General features: G+C 43.4%; 1 protein-coding gene across 1 annotated transcript in view; it reads left to right on the top strand.

The window, feature by feature from the left end:
• Positions 1-27746, top strand: part of CNTN5 (contactin 5) — a 699531-nt gene that overhangs the window by 264769 nt on the left and 407016 nt on the right. The window contains exons 6-7 of the mRNA XM_030200224.1: positions 4506-4709; positions 14122-14224. Of these exons, the coding sequence (XP_030056084.1) occupies positions 4506-4709; positions 14122-14224 (307 nt within the window). The remainder of the gene's footprint in view (positions 1-4505; positions 4710-14121; positions 14225-27746) is intronic.

Below are 27746 nucleotides of genomic sequence, written 5' to 3' on the forward strand. Positions count from 1 at the left end.
ACCCTAGGGGGCAATGCAGTGGACTTCAGAAATTGCTCCCAGGTGCATAGCTCCCTTACCTTGTGTGCTGAGCCCTCCAAAGCCTACTCCCCACAACTGTACACCACTACCATAGCCCTTATGGGTGAAGGGGGGCACCTACATGTGGGTACAGTGGGGTTCTGGTGGGTTTTTGAGGGCTCACATTTACCACCACAAGTGTAACCGATACGGGGGGATGGGCCTGGGTCCGCCTGGCTGAAGTGCACTGCACCCACTAAAACTGCTCCAGGGACCTGCATACTGCTGTCATGGAGCTGGGTATGACATTTGAGGCTTGCATAGAGGCTGGAAAAAAATATTTAAAAAGTTTTTTTAGGATGGGAGGGGGTTAGTGACCACTGGGGGAGATAGGGGAGGTCATCCCCGATTCCATCCGGTGGTCATCTGGTCAGTTCGGGCACCTTTTTGAGGCTTGGTCGTAACAAAAAATGGACCAAGTAAAGTCGCCCAAGTGCTCTTCAGGGATGCCCTTCTTTTTTCCATTATTGGTCGAGGATGCCCATATGTTAGGCACGTCCCAGTCCCACCTTCGCTACTCTTCCGACACGCCCCGAACTTCCGAACTTTGGTCATCCCCGCAATGGAAAGCAGTTGAGGACGCCCAAAATCGGCTTTAGATTATGCCAATTTTGGCGATTATGGGAGAAGGATGCCCATCTCCCAATTTGTGTCGAAAGATGGGCGCCCTTCTCTTTCGAAAATAAGGCTGATATTTACTCTTTCTAATGCCAATTGGAATGGTGAAGGAGGTCTTCTCTCTGTAGCTGGATGGTAGATCCTTGCTGGAAAAGAAGTCCTCTTGCAGATTTGTTGGGAATGGAACCTGGAAAAAGTCTTACTTGCATGTATGTGTGAAGTTCAGCAAGGCCTGGAGAGCTTCAGGGAGGGTCCAGAGACCAGAGAGAAAAAAAAAGGGGAGGAATTCAGTGGAAGTCCAGTGTTTATAATAATTCCTGTTGGGCCCTAAGGGTTGATCATGTGGGATGTATTAAACCAATCAAACCTCAGGGATAGTTGAAACTGATTCTTTCTGGTTTTGAGATGGAGGCAAGGAAATGTTGATTTAGATGGTCACACGTTTAAACTATATCAAAAGGGTTCCTGGCTGACCATGTGGTGTAGTACACACCCGAATGTACTTGACAATATTAGGTGGGTCATTGTCTTGGAGTTTTAGGTAGTTGGTCTGTTTTTTGTTATAGCCAGCCTCTTTGATTGCTGTCACTATACCAACCCTGAATGGTGGTGATTCATTTTCTAGTAACCATCCAGCCTGCTTTTATTACACTGGTTGCCATTCAATAATCCTAGGCTATCAGTGGTCTTCTGGGGTAGGTTGGAGCCAGATCTGCTTTCTGATACTTAGCAAGTTGCATAGCAAAACATTTTTATTTATGTTTCTGTTTTCAGCAAAACTAATAACTCTGAAAATTCATCATATCATGCTACGCTATAAATGCAAGAGTTACACTGTGTGCCCATGTTTATCAAATTTTGTTCGGTCTTTTACCTGATTATGGACCCTTTTTACTAAAGTGCATTAGCGTTTTTAATGTGCCTACAATTTGCACACACAATAACCATGTAGGCACCTATAGGAATATTGTAGGCACATACACAGTTAACGCGCATACATGGTTAACACGTGTTAAAGATGCTAACGCACCTATAATGCAGTTTAGTAAACAGGACCCTATGTGTTCACCACTGCTGTTGACCACATAAATCCTTTTGAATATCAGGCCAATTGTATTGATATTGTTAGAGAGACAGGAATTTGTTTTTTTATTACTTACTTTTGTCTTCAAATATGTTTATGGCATGCTTTTTGTTTTTTTTTTTTTTGTTATAGTGCTCAGAATGTTTTGTGAAGAGTTGTACATCAAATAACAAAAAGTAAAATATTTTTTATAAATTGTGTATCTGACACTATAGAAACGAATTCAGATAGAGGAAAAGGAGCTGTTTGTCATGATTTTAGTGTTGCTGGTCTGAGATCAAGAATAAGAAGATGAAAATATTTTATTTTAAGCGGAATCAAAGAAAGCGAAGAAGAGGGACTGAGAGGCTTAGCTTTCCATACTAAGCAGAATGTTGGAGATTATTTGAAAAGGAATAGAGGCCAAACATTGAATATCATTATGCCTCTATATAGGTCCCTGGTGTGACAGTAACTTGAGAATTGTGTACAGCCTTTGTCACCTCATATCAAAACGGATATAGTAGAAATAAAAAAGGTTCAGAGAAGGGCTATAAAAAACACAAAGGGATTGCAACTCCTCCCTTATGAAGAAAGGTTAAACAAGTTAGGGCTCTTTATCTCTAAAAAGAGATGACTGAGAAGGGATATAGAAGAAATTCATAGACTCATGATTGTAGTGGAACGATTAAAAAGGGGACCTTTGTGTTGGCATGTGATGTAACATTTCCTTCAATAAAAATATAAAAAAAAAAAAAAAAGGGGACAATTGTTAAAATTAAGAACCATTCTGTGTGACCCATGGGTAAAAGTGTATTTCTTTCCAGTGTATATTAGAGGGATAAACTGGTGATTCAGGTGGAGGAAAGGGAGTACCAGAGGCAAAAGGGTAGTGTGGAAATAGGGTAAAGGATAGGCCTGCCAGCAAGCAGTACTATTCATATAAGCCAGCACTGTTTTGGTGAGAGATTTTTGTAATGCAAATTGAAATGCCCATGACCATTCCCTTTCTGTTCCCCCTTTTTTGCACATAAAGAAAAGGGAAGAGGTCAATCATCCAGAATGACCTGACATAGTACCGTGGAAGCAGATTTAAAAAATAAGTTTAAGTAAAGACAAAAGTGTGCTATGAGGTATAGATGGTTGTCTCTTTCATAGAGGGTGCCTGGTTCTGAGCATACATAATAATTTTTTTTAATAATTAAGGGATCAAAGTTGGTTCTTGATAAAGAGGAATCTTGACAAGTTTTTTTTTTTTTAACTTTATTAGGTCAGATCAGGAAATTTAGGGTAAGAAACCCCAGTTAAAAGATTTTTAGTTAACATTAGCTCATGACCATTAATACAAAAAACAGAAAATAGGCTGTGGTAAAAATGGCCTTAGGGCACAGGAAAGACCCATGTAAGTCACATTAACACCATTTTCTACCGCACCTTTGTAAAAGGGGCCCCTATGTTTCCACCCAAACAAAACCTGCAACATGCCCTTTTCCAATCTATATGCATCCTTCAGCTTTTATATGTTGCTATCAGGCTCATTTTTGAAAGAGATAGACGTCCAAAAAGTGACATAACTCGGCAATTGGACGTCCATCTCACAGAGATGTCCAAATTGGTATAATCGAAAGCCGATTTTGGATGTCTTTCTCAGAAGTCCGTCGCAAGGACGTCCAAATCTCAAGGGGGCATATCGGAGGCATGTTTGAGGCGGGACTTGGGTGTTCCTAAGACTTGGATGTCTTTGAGCCATAATGGAACAAAGCAAAGACGTCCAGGACTAAAACTTGGACGTTTTTACCCAGAACTGTTTTTATTATGTATAAGGCACAAAAAGGTGCCGCAAATGACCACTGGAGGGAATCAGGGATGACCTCCCGTTACTCCCCCAGTGGTGACTAACCCCCTCCCACCCTCAAAAACATGATTAAGAATATTACTTGCCAGCCTCAGTTGTCATACTCAGGTCCATGACAGCGCATGCAGGTCCCTAGAGTAGTTTAGTAGTAGGTGCAGTGCATTTCAGACAGGTGGACCCAGGCCCATATCCCCCCTACCTGTTAAATTTGTGGAGAAAACAGTGAGCCCTCCAAAACCCACCAGAAACCCTCTGTACCCACATATAGGTGCCCCCCTTCATCCGTAAGGGCTATGGCAGTGATGTACAGTTGGGGGTAGTGGATTTTTTTTTTGGGGGGGGGGGCTCAACACACAGCGTAAGGGAGCTGTGTACCTGGGAGCATTTTATGAAGTCCACTGCAGTGCCCCCTAGGGTGCCCGATTGCTGTCCTGGCATGTCAGGGGGACCAGTGTACTAAAAATACTGGCTCCTCCCATGTCCAAATGGCTTGAATTTGGACGTTTTAGACTTGGACGTTTTTGGTTTCGAAAATGGCCGAAAATCAAATCCAAGGACATGCATGGTATTTTCGAACACAAAGATGGATGTCCATCTTTTTTCGAAAATGACCTTCTCCCCACCTCCGAATTTGGATGTTTTACAAAGGCGTCCAAATTCCAACTTAGGCGTTTCTTTCGAAAATGCCCCTCCACGTATATTCTGCAGCTTTCTAAAATAGAAATTTGCATGCATTGACCATTTCCGTGTGTAACATGTGCATTCTTTATCAGAAATTCTTCAAGGGGAGCCTCACTGTAATTTCCACACAGCATGTCATTAATAGAGTATTTTTAAGTATGTGTAACAAAATTGAGGTGTTTACCATGTTTCTTCAGCAGTTTTTGTTCCTTTTTGTTTTTTATTTAGAGATTACCTATAGTTGGGTTTTTAATGAGTTCCCCTCCTTTGTGGCCGAAGATAGCCGACGCTTTATCTCCCAGGAAACAGGGAACCTTTACATCTCGAAGGCACAAGCATCTGATGTAGGCAGTTATATCTGCTTGGTAAAAAACACAATGACGAATGCAAGAGTGATGAGTCCACCAACACCATTCACCCTGCGTGATGATGGTAAGTAGTACATTTCTGTACTTTAAACATCATCTCTTCGGACATTTTGGGGCTCTTTTACTAAACAGCGATAAGAATTGGTCAGCGCTAACCCTAGCGCACTGAGGTCACTTTTAGCATGGCAGTAAAATGGCTCCATTTTCCATTTTTCCTATTAATGGCCATGTGCTAATTTCTCCATTAGCATGTGTCCACCAGGGCGTGAGCCCTTTCCACCACCTATTTTGTAAGCAGTAAGAGTTCTTGCGCTAACTACATCCTAATCAGTTAGCATGCAGCAATGTAGCTGTGCTAACCAATTAGCACAAAACATGCCTACTCTGTTATTAATACTAATCCTCTGAAAATAGCTGTGGCACAGAAAAAAGTACTTGAATCTATCCCACTAAAGATTCTGTGGAGTGTATCTGTTCTAATTTTGAAAATACAACAAGGGAAAAGCCTATGGCTCTCAATGTGAAGCCTCATATATATATATATATATATATATATATATATATATATATATATAGGCTAGAGGTTGGGGAATTCTGAGGCTTTTCCCTTGTTGTATTTTCAAAATTAGTGGGATAGATTCAAGTACCTTTTTCTGTGCCACAGCTATTTTGAGAGCTTTTTTCTTTTTTCTCTTTTTTTTATTAATACTAATCCTGCCACTTTTAAATCACAAACAGAAAATGGTTTTTGTTACAATTGATAGCATACTATCTGGCTGATATTCAGCCAGCATGGTCAGCATTGTTTTAAAAACACTGATCATCACTGGCTAGATTAACACCAGATATTCAGTGGCGGGCCATATCCAGGCACTGGCACTGAGTATTGGGGGCTAAATTTGGTGGGGATGGCCACTGGAACCTATGCAAGTCCCGGCCAATATTCAGCTGGGGCCCGCACAAAACAGCTACTTGTGTAGCGCCGCAAGAGGTTATGGCAGCTATTTGCAGAAGGCAGTTGCAAGGGGCAAGTGGGCTTCGAACCTGCCCCCATCATTCCCACTAGGACCACCAGTGATACGAGTAGGCCCATGGGATCTTCCTGCAGCCTGGGGGGGGGGGGGAGTTGGGGGATTTGTTCCTGGAGAGAGGAGGGTTTACAATCTTGTGGGCTGGAGGGGAGGGGATAGGATGGAGAGGGACTTTTTGGAGGGGCTGAGAAGGGGATCAGGTGGACAGGAATTATATGCTAATTATGCTGGTCTCGGCCTATATACAGTGCTGGCATCCGTGCAGCTAGATGGGTGAATTTAGGACAGCTTTTTGCTATCCTATATTCACTCACTTAGCTATGCAGGTCTCAGCACTGAATATTGCCGGCACCTACATAATCCCTGGCTATGCCATCCTCTGTCCCGCCCCTGACCTGCCCACTTTTTTGTTAGGTGACCCATGGTAATATTCAGTGGCACTGTCTGGTTAAGTGCTACTGTATATTACCACTTAGTCAGTGATAAGCGATTTAACCAGGTAGGACAGGCTTCTGCCTTGTTAAATCGCTTTGAGTATCAGCCAGTAGATGTTTAGTGGTCAATATTCAGAATAATTTAACCAAACAGGAGAGCTTCCTACCTGCTTCAGTCGCACTGACTAGGCCAAACTTGGATGATCAGTGGCATGTACCTGGATAATGCAGCAGAATATAATTAATTAATAGGATTTATTTATCGCCTTTTTGAAGGAATTCACTCAAGGCGGTATACAGTAAGAATAGATCAAACATGAGCAATAGGCAATTACAGCAGTAAGAATATTCAAATAGCAATACAAAGTATGGCGTGAGTATACTACTTACAATGTCAACACAATATGTAATAAAACATTTTAATAGATAGTGAAGGATAAAGCAAAGATGGAACATATAGATAGGTAAGAGAGTAAGGAGAGTTAGAAAGTAAGGTGACTAATTTAAAGAAGGTTGCACATGAGGTCAGAGAGATGGTTAAATATTATCTCAGCTAGGGTAGGAGTGGATAAACAAATAATGCTAAGGAGGTTGAAGGACAGAGCCGTGTCAGACCCAGAAGTTATCCGAAAACTGAAAATATTCAGTACCGGTGTCTGGATAGCCAACTGAGAATGTTTTGCTGCATTTAATGCAGTCCTAACTGTCTCTGGTTATCTATCCTAGTAAGGCAACAGAACGTCTAGGTGCAGCCGTCACCTAGATTTTCAGCGATGGGACCTGGAAGTCATGGTTGGGTGTCAGAGGCACTAATCTGATTTTCTGTATGAGCAGACAGATCATAACATCCATGCTTATTTATTATATTATTTGCATTATATGTATGTGGGAGATCATGAATATTAATGTTTTATGTGTAATTCAACATGAATCAAGGAAGTGACCCGGCTTTTATTATACTTTATTTCTTTAAACACATGTCTCAAAGGAAAAATTACTGTTTTGATAATAGGGAAATTAAATAATGGCATGAAGAAGTCCTTGACTAGTTCTGATTAAAATGGATACATTATTTGTGTAGATGCCCTTGAAATCAATCATTTTATGCAACTCAAATTCACTTTGCAAACGGATGTCATAATATGTTGCTTTCAATAGTCAAAAATATCATGGCATCAGTTTATTAACTTTCAGTCCTTGAAACAGAAAAAAATTGTTTAGCATAGATACAGCAAAGGACATTGAAAAGCTGTAACCCAGATCCTGATTGGAAATGACAAATAAATTACTATGATTACCAACACTCTCAGATTGCAGAAAGTGAACATTTGAACATTAAGGATCTGATGTTACTCAGTGGAAGCCACTAGATAAAGCACTAGCCTTAGTGCACTCTTACGCAGGTCTTTATGTGCACTAAGGCCATTTTTACTGCAGAAATAAAATAGCCAAATTCTCTATTTTCTGACTAATGGCCACATGCTAATTTTTCCATTAATGCATGAGCCACTATCGCAACCTATTTTGAAGGTGATAGGGACTCGCGCACTAAACCTGCACCAAGGGATCCTTTTACTAAACTGTGCTGAAAAATGGTCTGTGCTGGTGTAGACCAGGGACGACCATCTCCAATGTCGACCAGCTCAACATTTAGGTTGACCATCTCTAAGGTCGACCTAAATGTTGAGATTTGGGCGTCCCTGACCATATTATCAAAACAAAAGATGGATGCCCATCTTGTTTCGATAATACGGGTTTCCCCGCCCCTTCGTGGGGCTGTCCTGCGAGGACGCCCTCATGAAAACTTGGGCGCCCCGTTCGATTATGCCCCTCCACGTCTCCAGAAGAGCTAAACTTCACAAGTTAATAATGTGCATTCAAGTAATTCCTGCTATTGGGATCTTAATACACTGGAATAACTAACTGGGTAAAGTCAAGCGTGTGCTATTGAAACTTCTCACATATTTGGTGCATTAAAATTTAATACACCCACATATGCATTGTATAGTATATGGTAGATGCCTAGGTCTGACTTATTAAAACTTCCCCCTGCTGGGTACCTAGCTTTAGAAACATCAATTCATAAATTCAGATTTCTAGAAAGTGTACAGAACAAGAGGAGAGGCCAGATAAGAGGAATAAAGTTAGGGCAATGACCAATCACTACTGCCCATTGCAGCTGCTGTTACTAAATGCTGCATTGGCCTTCAATGAAAGCTTCATGGTATTAGCTAGTTTTTTTTGCTACTAATGCATAGCAAATGCAATAACTTACCCAGCTTTAGTAAAAGAGCTACTATACATGCATACAGGAGGGACTTGCAGGGAGATGCTAGCTGTGAAGACAGACAGCAAAGACTTTATTGGAGAAAAGCTGAGACACAAAAGATAAGCCTTGGATGGTCTACTCTATATGTGCTGGTCCAAAAGAGAAAACAGCAATGATAATACAAAGTCATAGCAGGAACCAAAATTATAAAAGTCAACCATAAATTCAAATGTCTCACCATTAGCTTCCTACTAGGACCATTTTTCATTGAATTTCCAAAATCACTAAGGTCAGCTCACCTACACACACTTCCTGCTTCTCTGCAAAGGAGAAAATAGACTTGTTATTAAAGAAACAATATTTATGCAAGATCTATTCTAGCGTGCTTTGCTGATCACTGCCCAAAATGCCCTTAGTCCTTTAATATTGGTATAATACTCATCCACCAGAAATCTGCTACTGGCTTGTTAAACTCTTAACATTACAATAAACATTTCAAAAAAAATTTTGTTGTCTTACAAACCTCCTGTTACTACTGGGGAAACAGGCCATTATCAATCTGTTTGATAACAAAAAGCTGTTACGTTAAGCTTCATATATCTGAGATAGCAGCTTACTGATTTCTGTGTAATAAGCATCTTTGGCGAACACAGACACACACCTGTGATGACGATAACATTATATGAAATTATAGAGGGCCAAGAAAGGATGAGAATATTTCTGTTTCATAGATCACCCATCACTTGGAACTTACTGTAGAATACAATTCAAAATACTTGTTAAAGCAAGCTAAAACTCTCCAGAATGCTAATATAATGAGTGTTATCAACAGAGGAAAAGACTTCAGAGCTCCGCTTTCACTTTTGATATTCTCAGAGTGAAAGCTTTGCTATCCAGAATTCACCACTCGACACTGATTTCTCAAATGTGGGCTTTTGGTGAGCTTCTTCACGAGTTAAAAACCTCTAGTTTGGTTTTCTTTTTTATTCTTTTTTTTGTCCTTATTTTTAAGCTTATCTTATCCAAATTCTTAGATTGTGTTTTATCTTTAACTAGACTCTAAATGCATAACGCCGGTACTTATCTCTTTATTAACGTAGACTGTTGAGAACACTCTACAGCGAGCTCCTGTTTTGCCAATGCTTCTTTAGGAGCATTATCCCATGGTTTCTGCGTTTGTCTGTAAGTACCCTATAGGAACACAACAACATAGCTTTAACTACTGCACAGGAGAGAATTGAAAGTTAACGGAAAAATTAAATGAAAAAATTAAATCTCTGATTTGATCCTTTTCTGTCTTACCTCATCCTTTGCCTTTCCTGAACTTTTGCACGGTCTGTTATTCACAAGATGGTGCTCTGTTTTTAAATAGACGCCATTCTCCGCCCCCAAACATAGTTGTTTCACAATTTAAAGGGACCTGCATCACTATTAGATTACTCTACACGATAGAATACCACTCTGTCTACAAAAAGGCTTTCCATTCAATCCGACTGTTCAGTCCATTTGGAATTATACTGTTGAGCTTATTGATCCACCGTTGTTCTCTTTGGATCAATTTCCAATCACGATTTCCTCCACATACACTTACAGGGATATGATCAATTATACAGCATTTATAATCCCAGAATGTGTGCATTGCTTCAATACTGTGCGTTAGTAAGGGAGCTTCTAGTCTTTGAAATTTTATATTGTGCTTGTGATCACTTAACCGTTGTTTTAATGTCCTAGTGGTTTTCCCTATATAAAGTTTGCTACAGGTACATGTCAAAATATAGACCACATGTGTGCTGCTGCAATCCGTGCTGAATCTCAGCGGGTATCTTACATTATCCGAGGGGTTGATGAAACAATCAGTGGTCTACTACTACTACTACTTATCATTTCTAAAGTGCTACTAGGCGTACGCAGTGCTGTACACTTGAACATGAAGAGACAGTCTCTGCTCGACAGAGCTTACAATCTAATTAGGACAGACAGACAGAACAAACAAGAGATAAGGGAATATTAAAGTGAGGATGATAAAATAAGGGTTCTGAACAAGTGAATAAGGGTTAGGAGTTAAAAGCAGCATCAAAAAGGTGGGCTTTTAGCTTAGATTTGAAGATGGCCAGAGATGAAGCTTGACGTACTGGCTCAGGACACCAACCTGGCACCCCAGGGGGCACAGTGGGTTTTGGGGGGTTTGGAGGGCTCAACATTAACCACCACAAGTGTAACAAGTGTAACAGGTAGGGGGGGATGGGCCTGGGACCACCTGCCTAAAGTGCAGTGCACCCACTAAAAACTGCTCCAGGAACTTGCATACTGCTGTCAGGGAGCTGGGGATGGCATTTGAGGCTGCCATACAGGCTGGCAAAAATGTTTTAATTTGTGTGTGTGTGTGTGTGTGTGTGAGGGGGTTGGTGACCACTTGGGAAGTAAGGGGAGGTGATCCCCGCTTCCCTCCGGTGGTCATCTGGTCAGTTGGGGCTCTTTTTTGGGACTTGGTCCTAAAAATACAAGGACCATGTCCACCCGACGAAATACTCGTTCGAGCCAGCGTTTTTTTTTCCTAATAATTTGAAGCCGGCCATCTTGTAACCCCACCCCGTTCCACCCCCCCCCTTCCCGCCTTCACTACCCTACCAACATGCCCCCTTGAAGGTTGGCCGGCGCCGCAATGAAAAAGCAATTGGGGCCGGCCAAAATCGGCTTTCGATAATACCGATTTGGCCGGGATTGAGAGATCGCCAGCGATCTCCCGATTTGTGTTGGAAGATCGCCGGCGATCCCTTTCGTAAATAAGCCTGATAGCATACTACTTACAATGTCAACACAATGCACAATAAAACATTTTACTAGACAGCATAAGGTGTAAGCAAAGATGGAACATATAGATAGATAAGATAGAGTAACAGGAGTAAGAAAATAAGGGACTAGTTCAGAGAGCTGCAAATGAGGTCAGAAAGGTGCCAGTGTAGGCGTGGATAAACATGTCCTACTATAATATGTGCAGCCGGGGTCATTCACTTCTTCCGTTAAAGGTCTGGTTGAAGAGCCAAGCTTTCACCTGCTTCCTGAAGTCTTGTGTTAAGTGAAGCCTTTCAGGGAGTGCATTCCAGAGCATGAGGGCTACTCCGGTGAAGTTTCTCTTGTGAGTATCATGTGATGTCCTTTGGAGAGGGTATGGTTGGGAAAACTCCTTGGGAGGAACTTAGTAACCTTGAAGGTGTTTAGAGGGAGATCCTCTGGACCATTTCATTTAAGTGCTTTGAAGGTCAAACAGAGAGTATTAAATTTGGCTCTGTATTGTACTGGTAGCCAGCAAAGTTTATGAAAAAATGCTGTGATGTGATCACGTTGCTTACAACCTTCTATTAGTCTCACTGCAGCATTCTGAATCAATTGGAGCTGGTGCAAACCCTTTATAGTCAGATGAGTGTAGATTGTATTATATTAATCCAGTGGCATGCACAACTGAGACAAAGCTTGTCTTCACAATGTAAGGAGATAGGCAGCATAGTTGTCACAGGTGATAGAAGCTACTCTTGAAGGTTGCTTGGATTTGGGGGATCAGAGTAAGTGTTGAATCGAGCTGTATTACAAGGTTCCTGACTTGTGAGCTGAGTCCATATTTCCCAAAAGAGATTTTGATGTCAGGTATGTCCCCACTTGTGTTAGGGTCCCATAGAAACTCAGTTTTACTTGGGTTCAGGCAAAGTTTGTTGTTTTTAGCCCATTCTTGAATTGATGTTACACAGGTAATCAGTTTACTGAGGGCTGTGGGTAAGTCAGGTTCCATTGGTATGAGCAGCTGCACGTCATCCGCATAGATTTAGAACCGAGTGTCCATTGACCAAGTCAGCTTGGCTAGTGGCTTGAGGTAGATACTGAATAGAATAGGTGACAGTATCGATCCTTGTGGTACCTCACGGGTCAGTACCCATGATGGTGATGAGGTGATGCCGAACACTATGGACTGTTGCCTGTCTGATAGATAGGATCCGATATTCTTGCGATTTGGAACTAAGGTGGAGCAGGCTATGCCCTTTTTGATAGCCTTATATTGACTACTAGTGAAAGAGCACATCACATTCAAATTAATATTGATTGTGTTAAAGATTTTATATGGGATGGTCCTGTCTTATTTGACCAAATCAGCCAGGCACCACTTTAATTAAATACTGGAGTCATATAACAAACACCTTGGGATGTCTAGTGAACTTCATCCAGAAAATCAACACAAATAAAGGGTTGGTTGATGAACCTCAGCAGTTATGCACTGTGTTTAATCTACTCATACACAGTGTCTTATATACTCAAATCTTCACTGGTTCCTTGACCGCCTCTTCTCTGACATGGCACATGTTTTGCTAAATTGCTTTCTCAAGAAAGTCCCCTAATATTAGCCACCATGTTTGGCAATTGTCGTCAGGATGCCATCAAAGCCCACTCTGGCGTATCCAAATTTGTCTTGTCGTGCGGGAAAGAGAATGGCACGGGAATAAAATTTGTCCCATCCCCACCACGTCCCCGTTGGTTCGGTCTCCATCCCCACCCCATCCCCACAGGCCCCATCCCCATCCCGTCCCTGCCCTGCCCTGTTCCTGCAGGTTCTGTCCCCATCCCCATCCTCTCATCTGCAGAAGCCTCGAACACTTATCATTTTATATTTAAATTTTTTTATTGAAGTATATAAAGAAACATTATGCTGTTTAACTGTTGTGTTTAAATTACAAATAGAAAAAATATTGTCGTCTGCATCAATCAAACATGAATAACAGTGCAGTTGATTAACAGGCTTCAAAGTAGAAAGTGACATGGGACAAAGTTTGTCCCCGTCCTGACGGGCTCTGTCTCCATCCCCGCCCTGTCCCTGTGGGATTTGTCTCCATCTCCACCCCTTCCCTGTGGGCTCTGTCCCCATCCCCGTGGTTACTGCGGGTCCCCGTCCCCTTATCATTCTCTATTGCGGAACAAAGACTGGAAGAGTCTGTCCGGCACTGTCCTTACGTTCCAAACCACTGCAGTTTCCGTCGAAGCTCTCTCTAGCCCAGTGGCGTACCAAGGAGGGGGTGGGGGGGCGGTCCGCCCTGGGTGCACACCACTGGGGGGGGTGCCGTGCGCCTGTTGGCTGAGTCTGCTCATTCCCTCCCTGCTGTTCCCTCTGCGCAGAACAGGTTACTTCCTGTTCAGGGGCAGAGGGAGCAGCAGGGAGGGAACGAGCGGACTTGGCCAACAGGCGTGCGGCACCCCCCCCCCCCCCAAGCAGGTAAAAATGCACCCGGGAGAGGAGGGTGTAATTTCACCGGGGGGGGGGGGGGGGCGCTGCACCCGGCAGGGGGGGGACGTATCGGCGATCCGCCCCGGATGTGAGGCAGCCTAGGAATGCCACTGCTCTAGCCCATCCTAAACCAGATTGCCATCTGTGGGACTCAGACCGTACAAGTCCAGCACCAACCTTAGTTGATGCAGCCACAGTTGCCATCTAAGCACCATTTGACATGCAATATCTCCTATACACTCCTGTCTTTAAAAAAAAATTAATTATATTTTATATGTTATAAATGTAAGGTTATATTTCATTAGACTAACAGCATTTAATTGAAATAAGTCAGGCTAATTTAAACTCATATTTCAATTCATAACAAATGTTATAATGTTACAACAATTAATAACTGCATTGTTTCTCACAATAAACTAGGTTTGGAAAGGTAGTGACATTCATTTTATTTTTAAAGATCATTCTTTATTTCCCAGGTGTGATGGGGGAATATGAACCGAAAATTGAGGTCCATTTTCCTTACACTGTTACAGCTGCTAAGGGAACGACTGTTAAGATGGAGTGCTTTGCACTTGGCAAGTAAGTGCATATCTTTCAATAATTACACATGATTGTTTATTAAAATGTGACAGATTTAATTTTTGGTTTAGATTTTTTGTTAAGTTTCATTTTCGCATTAGTTCCTTGGAGTCTGATGCCTTTTCACGAAAGGAGCGAACAGGGATTAAGTGGCCAATTATGAATTCCCAAACCAGTCAGTGCGATGGACAATAATATATTATCGTGTACAACTTACAAATATGTTGTTACAACATAAAAAGTAAACTTTTAAATGAGAAGAAATGAAACTGTCAAAATGCATGCCTGTCATCATTCTGTCTGAATTCTTGCTTCTCCAGTTTTATGTTGCTTCTGTTATTATTATTAACTTTGGATCCTTTTACTAAATGCCGCACAGACCATTATATATATACTAGCAAAAAAGGCCCGTTTCTCAAAGAAATGAAATGGGCGCTAGCAAGGTTTTCCTTGGAGTGTGTATGTTTGAGAGAGTGTGTGAGAGTGACTGTGTAAGAGAGAGAGAGAGAGAGAGAGAGTGAATGTGCGAGTGTGTGTGTGTGACAGAGAGAGAGTTAGACTGGGTGCGAGTGTATCTGTGAGAGACAGAGAGTGTGTGTGTGAGATTGAGAGTGTGTGCCAGGGGCACCCCTCCCTCCCTCCCAGTTCCAGTGCCCCCCTCTCTCTGTGTTCCAGGGTCGTCGTCCCCCCTTCCTCCCTCCATTCCTCCGAGTTCCAGGGACGTCCCCCCCTCCGTCCCTCCGAGTTCCAGGGTCGCCCCGAGTTCCAGGGTCATCCCCCCTCCGTCCCTCCGAGTTCCAGGGTCGCCCCCTCCCTCCGAGTTCCAGGGTCATCCCTTCCCTCCCTCCGAGGTCCAGGGTTGTCCCCTCCCTCCCTCCGAGTTCCAGGGTCATCCCCTCCCTCCCTCTCTCTGAGTTCCAGGATTGTCCCTCCTTCCCTCCCAGTTCCAGGGTCGTCCCCATCCCCTCCCAGTTCCAGGGTTGTCCCCCTCCCTCCCTCCCTCCCTCCGAGTTTCAGGGTCCCTCCCTCTGAGTTTCAGGGTCCCTCCTCCCTCCAAGTTTCAGGGTCATCATCCCTCCCTTCCTCCCTCCATCCCTTCCAGTTCCAGGCCCCCTTCCTCTGATTTTTAAAAGTCATCTTCACTTACCAAGTCAGAGTTACGACGGCAGCCAGCAGCAATAAAACGCGTGCAGGCTCAGCCCTTCTCTCTCTTTCTCAGCTGTGGTCTCGTCCTTGCGGAAACAGGAAATGAGGGCGGGACCACAGCTGAGAGAGAGAGAAGGGCCGAGCCTGCATGCGTTTTACCGCTACTGCCAGCCGCCATAACCCTGACTTGTTAAGTGACGATGACTTTTAAAAATCGGAGGGAGGGGGCCTGGAACTGGAAAGGAGAGAGGGAGAGAGGGAGGGAGGAAGGGAAGGACAATGACACTCTCATGTGTGTAACATGCCCTTCCCTCTCACTGTTCCGCCCTCAACATCATAACGTTATGACGTGAGGGCGGGACAGAGAGAGATGGTGACAGACTGACGAACCTTACGAACACTTCACTTCAAGTGTGCCACGGTCAGCTTCAGAACGTTGGAGGTGCAAATTATTATAGTAGATGGGTTGCATTGCATATAATGCACACTAAAGGGGTCTTTTACAAAGGTGTGCTAACGTTTTTAGTGCATGCTAATGATTAGTAGCATGCGCTAAAAACACTTGGGCATTTTACAGCTATTATGGAACAAAACCAAAATGTCTAGGGTGAAAACTTCAACATTTTTGTCTAGATTTGTTTTTCTAACAAATAAGACCGAAAAGGTGCCCTAAATGACCTGATAACCAGTGGAGGAATTCAGCAATAACCCCCCCCCCCTTACTCCCCCCAGTGGTCACTGACCCCGTCCCACCCCAAAATAATGTGAATAGAAATAGTACTCACCAGCCTGTATGACAGCCTCAGATGTTATAGCAGGGTCCATTAGAGCAGCATGCAGATCCTTGGAGTATTGTAGGGTGCAGTGCACTGTAGACAGGTGGACCCAGGCCTCTACCTGTTACACTTATGGTGGAAACTGAGCCCTCCAAACTCACTAAAAACCCATTGTACCCACTTATGGGTGCCCCCTTCACCCATAAGGACTATTGTACTTTACACTGCCTTGGGTAAATCTCTTCATAAAGGCAGTTAATAAATCCAAATAAATAAATAAATAAATAAATAGTGGTGTACAGTTGGGGATAGTGAGTTTTGAGTGGGTATTACAGGGCTCAGCAGACAAGATAAGGAAGAAATGGTGAGATGTGTACATGGGAGCATTTATACGAATTCCACAGCAGTCCTCCCTAGGGTGCCCCATTGCTCTTCTGGGGGACAAGTCTGCTAAAAATGCTGGCCTCTCCTGTATCCCAATGCCTTGATTTTGTGTGTTTTTAACTTTTGCAATTTTTTTCCCCAAAAATAGCCTAAAAAGATAAATTCACAGAGCACACAACCTTATTTGAGATAATAATTTTGATTAAAAAAGACAAACATTTTTCTTTTGTTTGAAGATGGTTACGTTTGCTACTCAGATATGGGATGTTTAGTACAAAACATCCAAAGTTTGACTTAGATGTCATATTGAAAATGCCCTTACACCTTACTTTGTAAGTCTAAGTACTTTGAAAATATGGACCTATTTACTAATGAGCATTATGAGGCTGATGTAATAAAATGGGCTAAGCTTTACAAATAGCATGTGTGCACTCTTATTCTTGATTTGATAAAGGATTTTAGTAAATAAAATGAATGCTAAAATCATGAGTGAAAATGTAAGTTAAAATTTACATGTTGCTATGCAAATCCTATTTAAAGATTTGTCCTGCAATGCAAAGAGGTGTGTTTAAAGGCTTAAAATGCATTATTTTAATGCCTGAAATTTAATCACTGGATCTGAGATGGAGCAAAGTTAAATCATATTTCTGGTGGCTAGTATAAACCTGTGGTGTTGTATTTGCATGCCTTTGGACCAGGTGTGCCTGGGTGCAAGGATCCTGGACTATGGTCTCCCTGGTCCTGGAAGGACCACTGCATCCAGAAACCCTAGATACAAGAACATGCTACTAAGACACCATAAACAAACACTAAGCCCAGAATTGGACTTAATTTTTTTTCCATTCTGAATCCAGGAATTATATTTCCAAGTGTGAAAAATTGTCTAAGTATTGGGGTATTCAAGTTCAAAACCCTTGAACCAGAAAGACTCTATCTTAGGACTACCAAAGCAGAAGAATTCTGCCCCAGGAGTCCTGAAGCAGAGACTAGAAAGCCTCATAACCCTTTCTCCTTCAAGCCTCCCCACCCATTAAGCCCTCCTTAATGCACTCCGTATAGCCCCTCTATCCACTTAGCCTATCTCCATCCATTATACATACTCACTAATCTTCCATCATATAATACACTCCCAAACTCAGCCCACCCATCCATTGATCCCTGAAAACTACCACTATACCACGTTGACTCCATAAGCAGTATGGGGAGTCACTCAGGGTCCTGTTTACTTAGCCGTACTGTAGGCGAGCAAATGTTTTAGCATGTGCTAACACTAAGTGGACCTACAGCATGGCTTAATAAACAAGGCCCTAAGTTATCTTAATGAGTCAGGTATACCAATGGGGTAAAGTAGTGGGGAGTCAGTAAATGGTGCATCCCACTGACACCTTCAAACCACTGAGTGTGAAGCCAACTAATGTACCTTAGTGACCCCAAATTCACGGACCCCAAACCTAGAAACCCCCATTAACCCCCTAAATCGAGTTATTTTAAAGAAACAAACCAGCAATTTCAAATGCTGTCTCAGCCGCACAGGAAAAATGTCCATCATTGCTCATGACATTACACACTCATACCCCCTGTTTGTATGCTAAGCATACAAAGTCATGCACACAAGTTATATAATAGTGGCAGTTATGCATGTAAGTTAATTGTTTAATTAGCTGCTAATTGGCTTTTACAATAGTCAGTGTTAATTGGCACTAATTTACAGTTATACGCTTAACTGTCCTTGGTCAGTATTCTACAAATCGAGCACACCAAATTTATTTACTTATTTGTTACATTTGTATCCCACCATTTCCCACTTATTAGTAGGCTCAAAGTGGCTTACATAGTTCCGGAGAGGTGGTTACAGACTCCGGTGTGAACAAATACAGTATAGGGGTACTATTACAGTGACAAGTGGGCAACTGCAAGAGGAGGGACATAGACCTGGGAGGGGCATGGGTGGGTCAGGATTGTGCCTAGCACTTATGCTTTAGGCTTATAGAATACTAGCAATTACGTGCATAACTTACAGCAGTTAGGCGCATGCATTTACACCAGCCATTGAGTTAGGTGCTACGCTGCGTACGTCTAGTAGCGCTTTAGAAATGATAAGTAGTAGTAGTGTAGGTGTGCAATCGAAGACTTACAACAATTACACACATAATTGCCGATATAGAATCTGTGCTTAGTGTGCATCATCCTGGTGCCTAACCTTAGGTGACCTGTAAAGAATTACCCCCATTGTGTGGTTCTCATGACTAGATACTTGCATTCCACTTTGAATAAAGATATAAAATTCATTCTGCTCAATATTCAGAGCTATTTAGAGGCTAAAAAAAACAAACAAAAAAATGGAAATTCAATGACGGTTGCCGGATTCGGCCCAGCATTGAATTTCCAGGTTCACCGCTGACCACGGGAGTTAGCCAGGCTGCCTTCCACATTCTGAATATCGGCCCTATTGACTATTCCTTCAAAAAGAATAACATGAATTTCACATCCTTAAGGAAACAGTGAGAAATGTGAAACTGTTTAATTCAAATTGCTTATGATGCTTTTGAGATGGCTATGAATTTCAAGCTTTTGTGAAAGTAGTCAGGCATGCAGTGGCCAATCCAGGTCACAAGTATTTGGTACAAACCCAATTAGTAGCAAAATTCCATGATACCAGTCCCAGGGCAGTCCTCCTTTTGCCCTGTTAGCTATCAGGCATCGGCACTTAATATCAGCAGATGCTCAGAAACTTTGGGTAGCTGTCTCTAGTCTTGTGCCCTTCCCTCCTACCCAACCCTCCAAAATAGCATGCCATCCTTCCCAAAAGAGCATCAGGGCATTCCTGTGCTTTGGATCCCCTTTACCTCTCTCTTCCTCTCCCCCCCCCCCCAAAAAAAAGCATTGTGGCATCCACCTGCCTCCATTTCCCCATCCCTCCCTCTCCCCTGAAAGAGAAACAGGTACCCCAACACTAATGTCCTACCCTCTTCCCCATATACATGACCATCTACAATTCAGGCGAACTTTGAAAACCTATCTGTTTTTTAAGCCCTACCCTGCTGTTTCTGATTAGCAACCTCACCTCTGCACTAATTTAAAAGACACTGTTATTTCTTATAGCTTTGCCATTTATTGTTCTCATTTGCCCCTGCCTTCCCTTACCCTGATTCTATTTGTATTTGTTTAACATCGGCCGTATTGGAGCTCCCAAATACGACAACTTGTAAGCCACATTGAGCCTGCTAATGTGTGGGAAAATGGGGGATACAAATGCTGCAAATAAATAAATAAATATAGATCCCTGCTTGCCCTACTTTTCTGATGCCTGGTGGTCTAGCATAGAAAAAGCATGAGCGATGCCCATTCACTCCTGCACCTCACTGCCTCCACTTCAAAATGGCTGTCACAACCTCTAGTAATTCAGCCTGTGGCTGTAAGCAGCTTAAAAGCTACTGACTGCCATTGGCTGAATATAACCCCCATATATTTAAAGCTTATTTTATAAAGTCAACATAGAGGGGCATAATCGAACGGAAACGCCTAGCTCCATGGGCGTTTATCTCCGAGAACGGGTCCATGAAGGGGCAGGCCAAACCGTATTTTCGAAAAAATGGACGTTTATGAGCTGGGCGTTTGTTTTTTTTAGCGATAATGGAAACTAAAAACGCCCAGCTCAAAAACATCCTAATCCGAGCCATTTGGTCGTGGGAGGGGCCACGATTTGTAGTACACTCGCCCCCCTGATATGCCAGGACACCAACTGGGCACCCTAGGTCAGTGCGGTGGACTTCAGAAACAGCTCCCACATGCATAGCTCCCTTACCACGGGTGCTGAGCTCCCAACCCCCCTCCCCCAAACCCCACTACCCACAAATGTACAACACTACCATAGCTCTTAGGGGTGAAGGGGGCACCTACATGTGGGTTCAGTGGGTTTTGGAGGCCTCCCATTTACCAGCACAAGTGTTACAGGTAGGGGGGGATGGGCCTGGGTCCACCTGGCTGAAGTGCACTGCGGTACCCACTAAAAGTGCTCCAGGGACCTGCATACACGCAGGCCTCTAGGACTTGTTACTGCTGTATAACACTGGCATACCAGTTTACACCTGAAGACTAATCTCTCCAAAAATGTCCTTTATTGGAATAAGCACGCTTACTCACAGTTAACTGCAGATCAGAGGTTGTGCCCCACCACTGGCAACGAGTCTCCCTGGTAGTGAGATTAGCAGGTCAGAGCTGGCAGAATGCTGTACAATGCCCTCTTTCAGCCACATTCAAGGTAAGAACTAAGTTCTCTAACGTGGCTAACACATGGAAGGGATCTAAAACTGGCTAACAAAAATGGCCACTACCTCATGGAATACCGGAAACACAACAGGGCACAGTCTGACCCAGTAGACAGGGGGAAAAGCACCGTGGGAGAAGAGCCTACCAACTACTGTAACACAAGCTAATGAAATCACGGAGCCCAACACCCTACACCCACCACAATGCAATGCTGATGTGACCCTGAAGTGCACCCAACAGCCACATCTGACCCAGGGAAAGGCTGTGAGAGGATCGAACATATTCTGCTGTCATGGAGGTGGGTACAGCATTTGAGGGTGGCATACAGGCTGGATAAAAAGTTTGTAAAGTGGGGTTTTTTTTGGTGGGAAGGGGGTTAGTGACCACTGGGGGAGTCCAGGGAGGTCATCCTCGATTCCCTCCAGTGGTCATCTGGTAAGTTGGGGCACTTTTTTGGGACTTGTTCGTGAAAAAAAAGGGTCCAAAAAAAGTGACCCAAAATCGCAGTAAAAATGCCTTTTTTTTTTTCGATTATCAGCTAAAGACGCCCATCTCTCCTCGGCTGCTAACCATGCCCCAGTCCCGCCTCCGACATCCCTCCAACACGCCCCCGTCAACTTTATTCGTTTCCGCGACGAAGTGCAGTTGGAAACGCCCAAAATCGGCTTTCGATTATATTGATTTGGGCGCCCACGGGAGAAAGACGCCCATCTTCCGATTTGGGTCGCAATATAGGTGTTTTTCTCTTTCGATTATAAGCTGGATAGGGACCTATGTGCATTTATAAAATAGACTCACAGAAACCCCAGTAGAATGCTAATGTTCACACAAAAAGCTATACCTGTTCCAAAAAAATGCATAGATATGTGTATGTATTCTATACATGCATTAGCATGTTTTATCAAATAGCCACATGAATTGCACACTCAGCCCAAATTATTCTCTGGGAATTAGAGCTGTACTGAATAGCATATTTTACTATTCAGCCAAATTCAAACAATGAAAAATATTATTCGACTGAATATGAATACTGAATGTGAGTATTGGGCATTGAGCTATAACATAACAAATAATAAAAGAAGCGATCTGAAATCAGAGATCAAATATTTATTTCAGTAAGATTTAGCTTAGTAGAGCTCCAACTTATTTGTATTCACATTTAAATCACTATTTGGCCGAATACGAATCAAACACAAATATTTGGTACAGCCCTACTGGGAATCCCTGTGTACAGATCATGTAAAAGGAGACACACTCTTTCTGTGTTTCTAATTTTTATGAGCATATGAAGAAGCACACTTTTATGAAAACCTTTTTTCTGCATGAAGAACAGGTTTATACTTGGGAAAAACTTTATAAAATTACCTCTGAGAAACTTTAGCAAGTTGTGGTAAAATAGCAGGTCTGAAATTATATCTATATCTATGCTTGGTTATATATATATGAGAATGGAGCAGATATAGCACAATTCACAGAAGTGAATGTTTATGAACAACTCGAAAATCTAAAGGTGGACAAAGCCATGGACGGGATCCACCTCAGGATATTGAGGGAGCTCATAGAGGTTCTGGCGGGTCCTCTTAAAGATTTGTTTAATAAATCCTTGGAGACGGAGGAGGTTCCATGGGATTGGAGAAGAGCGGATGTGGTCTCTCTTCACAAAAGTGGTGATAAAGAAGAAGCTGAAAACTATAGGCTGGTAAGCCTCACTTTGGTTATTGAAAAAGTAATGGAAGTGATGCTGAAGGAAAGGATAGTGAATTTCCTGGAATCCAATAAGTTGCAAGATCTGAGACAACATGCTTTTACCAAAGGTAAATCATGCCAAACGAATCTCATTGAATTCTTTGACTGGGTGACCAAAGAATTGAATCAAGAATGTGCTATAGATGTAATCTACTTAGATTCAGCAAAGTCTTTGACATGGTTCCCCACAGGAGGCTCTTGAATAAACTTGACAGGCTGAAGATAGGACCCAACATGGTGAACTGGATTAGGAACTGGTTGACGGACAGACGTCAGAGGGTGGTGGATAATGGAATTCACTCGGATGAGGAAAAGGTGAATAGTAGAGTGCCTCAGGGATCGATGCTAGGGCCAGTTCTGTTCAATATATTTGTGAGTGTCATTGCCAAAGGGTTAGAAGGTAAAGTTTGCCTTTTTGCGGATGATACCAAGATTTGAAACAGAGTGGACACTCCGGAGAGAGTGGAAACATGAAAAAAGATCTGCAGAAGTGGAGTGAGTAGCCTAGTGGCTAGTGCAGTGGACTTTGATCCTGGGGAATTGAGTTTAATTCCCACTGCAGCTCCTTCTGACTCTGGGCAAGTCACTTAACCCTCCATTGCCCCTGGTACAAAATAAGTACCTGAGTATATGTAAACCGCTTTGAATGTAGTTGCAAAAACCTCAGAAAGGCAGTATATCAAGTCACATTTCCCTTTCCCTTTAATAAAAACACTATACATGGTTGAATAGATCAGTTGTGGTCCTTTTCTGTCCAAATTACTTGAGCGTGCTGTTCACCGCCGCTGCCTTGATTTTCTCTCCTCACATGCTATTCTTGACCCATTACAATCTGGTTTTCGCCCTCTCCACTCAACCGAAACTGCGCTTACTAAAGTCTCCAATGACCTATTACTGGCTAAATCCAGAGGTCAATATTCCATCCTCATTCTTCTTGATCTTTCCGCTGCTTTTGACACTGTCGATCACAGCATACTTCTCGATACCCTGTCCTCACTTGGATTCCAGGGCTCTGTCCTTTCCTGGTTTTCTTCCTACCTCTCCCTCCGCACCTTTAGTGTTCACTCTGGTGGATCCTCTTCTACTTCTATCCCTCTGCCTGTCGGCGTACCTCAGGGTTCTGTTCTTGGTCCCCTCCTCTTTTCTATCTACACTTCTTCCCTTGGTTCATTAATCTCATCCCATGGCTTTTCCTACCATCTCTATGCTGATGACTCCCAAATCTACCTTTCCACCCCTGATATCTCACCTTGCATCCAAACCAAAGTTTCAGCGTGCTTGTCTGACATTGCTGCCTGGATGTCTCAACGCCACCTGAAATTAAATATGACCAAAACCGAGCTTCTCATTTTCCCCCCCAAACCCACCTCCCCGCTCCCCCCGTTTTCTATTTCTGTTGATGGCTCTCTCATTCTCCCTGTCTCCTCAGCTCGAAACCTTGGGGGTCATCTTTGACTCTTCTCTCTCTCCTTCTCTGCTCATATCCAGCAGACCGCCAAGACCTGTCGTTTCTTTCTTTACAACATCCGTAAAAAACGCCCCTTTCTTTCCGAGCACTCTACCAAAACCCTCATCCACACCCTTGTCACCTCTCATTTAGACTACTGCAATCTGCTTCTTGCTGGCCTCCCACTTAGTCACCTCTCCCCTCTCCAGTCGGTTCAAAACTCTGCTGCCCGTCTCATCTTCCGCCAGGGTCGCTTTACTCATACTACCCCTCTCCTCAAGACCCTTCACTGGCTCCCTATCCGTTTTCGCATCCTGTTCAAACTTCTTCTACTAACCTATAAATGTATTCACTCTGCTGCTCCCCAGTATCTCTCCACACTCGTCCTTCCCTACACCCCTACCCGTGCACTCCGCTCCATGGATAAATCCTTCTTATCTGTTCCCTTCTCCACTACTGCCAACTCCAGACTTCGCGCCTTCTGTCTCGCTGCACCCTACACCTGGAATAAACTTCCTGAGCCCCTACGTCTTGCCCCATCCTGGGCCACCTTTAAATCTAGACTGAAGGAGATCACGCGAGACATGAGCTGAACAGCAACGAATTGCTGGAGCTCCGAGACCCATGCCCGATAATCGACGATTTCTCGCAAACCCAGACCTGATATTGAAAAGGAAAGTAACCCCGCATATGGACAGATACCTGAGGAACACATCTGGGGTGATGGCACAAAGAACATCAAAGAAAGAGAAGATAGAGAAAACGAAGACGGACAGCCCCGAACAAATCAAAATGGCGGAGGCGGACGCAATACAACCCGGAGGATTTTTGGAAGCGCAACTCCTACAGCTCACGGCGGCAGTGGCAAGGGCTTGGGATCCCAAATGGGCGGAGATGGAACAAAAGTTAGAGACCCTAGCCGCGCAGTCAGATGGTATAGGGACGAGAGTGGGAGATTTGGAGACCCGTGTGTCGGCCCTCGAAGACGATAGCAGAGGCTACAGCCCTGAGATAGCAAACCTCACAAAGCAGCTAAAAGAGAGCCACGAAAAATTGGAAGAGTTGGAAAATCGTTCCAGAAGGAACAACATAAGAATTGTTGGACTAACAGAGAAGGTTCCGGAACGGAACTTAGCATGCTGGCTTGAAGACTGGCTCGCAAAAGAACTGGCGCTCACAGATGCCATAGGCCCACTAATAATTGAAAGAGCACACAGAGTTGGGCGGAAACCAGAAGATAATACAAGACCGAGAGTGATAGTGGCCAGAATCTTCAATTATCGACACAAGATGGAGATCCTGCAGGGCTTCCGTATACGTCGAGATTCATTAAAGCATGAGGGGACTAAAGTTTTAATTTTTCAAGATTTTTCAACTGAAGTGCAGCAACAGAGGCGCCAATTTCACCCGGTATGCGCAGCCCTAGCAAAAAAGGATATACGGTTCTCACTGAGGTTTCCAGCCACGTTGAGGATTCTAATCGGAGGCCAATGGAAATCATTTAAGGAAGTAGCAGCGGCATCAGCGGCAGTGCGAGAAGCTGGACTAATCAATGCTGAGTGAGGTAAAACCTGACTTGGGGACGCGAGACCAACAGTAAGTGCACTAAATATGGGATACAAGGGCATGGACTCATGGGCGTAAGTGATCTCCACATTCCATCTTCAAGATACAGAAGATGGAGCCAGGGAATCTAAGGGGGAAAAAGGGAAGGGAGGGGAGAGAGACAGGGGAGATAGGAATATGCCTTCACTCATCACAACAGGAAAGTAATAGACAGAGTAACAGAAAAGAGAAAATAAAATTGTATATAAAAACCCCTCAGGGCAAGCAACATGCCAGTTAAAATAATAACATGGAATATAGGAGGGGTCAGCTCCCCAATCAAGCGGGCAAAAATACTAACTGCCCTAAAAAGACAGCAAGCAGACATAGCATGTCTCCAAGAGACCCACCTCAATGACATGGAACACAAAAAACTGAAAAAGCTGTGGGTGGGGGAGGTTTTTGCGGTGCCTGCCCAAGGGAAAAAGGGAGGGATAGCAATACTTTTTCGTAAGGGATTAACATATAGGGCGACCCTACTGGCCACTGGGAAAGATGGGAGATACATCATAATAAAAGTATGGCTGCCAGGCCTGGAAATCAGGTTAGTGGCCTTATATGGCCCAAACAACTACGAGCCGAATTTCCTAAGGACCTTAATAAGTAAATGCAACACAGAAGGAAAGGAGAAGCTGGTAGTGGTAGGAGATTTTAATCTGGTACTAGATCCCCAGATAGACTGCTCAAACAGATCCTCGTCGCACCAGTCGGGGAAAAGGGCTAAAGAGATGGCCTTATTTGCACGGGAACTCAATTTAATTGACATCTGGAGAACGTTTCACCCCTTAGACAAAGAATACACACACCGTTCAAGAGCATATGGCTCGCAATCCCGCCTAGATTACATACTGGTAGAACGAACGGCCTTTCCACAGATGGTAAAAGCAGAAATAGGCCCAGAAGAAATATCGGACCATGCTTTTGTGTGGGTGGAAATTGAGACACGCACAGGCAATGAAAGGGGGAGGGGATGGAGATTTCCAACACATTTATATGCAGACCCAAAATTTGCAAAATACCTCGCAGGCAGATGGGAAGATTACACAAAGAACAATATTGCACACGCACAAGCGCAGCCTACTCTATTCTGGACGGCCTCCAAGACCGTCCTTAGAGGGGACATCATTGCATATAGCAGCAAGCAGAATAAACGCAGAACAGCAGGAATCATGAGGCTAGAAGAAAAACTCAAAAAAGCACAGAGAGAACATGCACGAAGGCCGTCAAAAGATACCCTGGATACTTTAAAATCAACACAAATAACACTCAATTCGTTATTGCATGAGAAAGAGAGTAGGTCAGCACTGTTCTTTAAATATAAATTGCACAAGTTTGGCAACAAAACAGGGAGATTACTGGCAAACATAATCAAAAACCAAGGAGGCCCCAGAGCAGTGACTACATTAAGAGACAAGTCAGATAAAATGACTACTGACCATAAACAGATAGGTCAAATTTTTACAGAATACTTCACCACGCTATACAAGAGCCAAGAGAGTGTACAAGGGGAGGAACTTTTAAACTATCTGCAAAATTATAGGCTCCCAAAAATGCAAGACCAGCAAATAGAAGACCTAAATGTGCCTTTGACCTTAAAAGAATTGCAAAAGGCAATCAGGACGCAGAAGCTTCGCTCAGCCCCAGGTCCGGACGGACTCCCAGGGGAATACTACAAATTACTGCCTACTGAAGCCTTGACACACTTATTAGATTACTTTGAAGAGGTGATTCACGAAGGCCGCTTCCCGGATTTTGCTAACACAGCCCTAATAACACTAATTCCAAAAACAGGAAAATCACCAGAGAGACCAGGGTCGTATAGACCAATATCATTATTAAATGTCGAAATAAAACTACTGGCAAAAATCATGGCAGAACGCCTGGCGATATGTTTGCCTGATATTGTTGGGCCGGAGCAGGTTGGGTTTGTCAGAAACCGGAGGGCGGGCCACAATGTGAGGAAACTACTGCTAGCGATGGCAACATGTAAAACTGGAGATATTCCAGCCTGGGTAGTAAGTCTGGACGCTGAAAAAGCGTTTGATCAAGTAAGTTGGGCTTACCTATTTCAGGTTTTAGCAACGGTGGGCATAACATGGTGGTTCGCCAAAGCAATAAAAACTCTATACACAGACCCCAGAGCCAGTGT

The sequence above is a fragment of the Microcaecilia unicolor genome, chromosome 4 (assembly GCF_901765095.1).
Source record: "Microcaecilia unicolor chromosome 4, aMicUni1.1, whole genome shotgun sequence".
Taxonomy (NCBI): domain Eukaryota; kingdom Metazoa; phylum Chordata; class Amphibia; order Gymnophiona; family Siphonopidae; genus Microcaecilia; species Microcaecilia unicolor.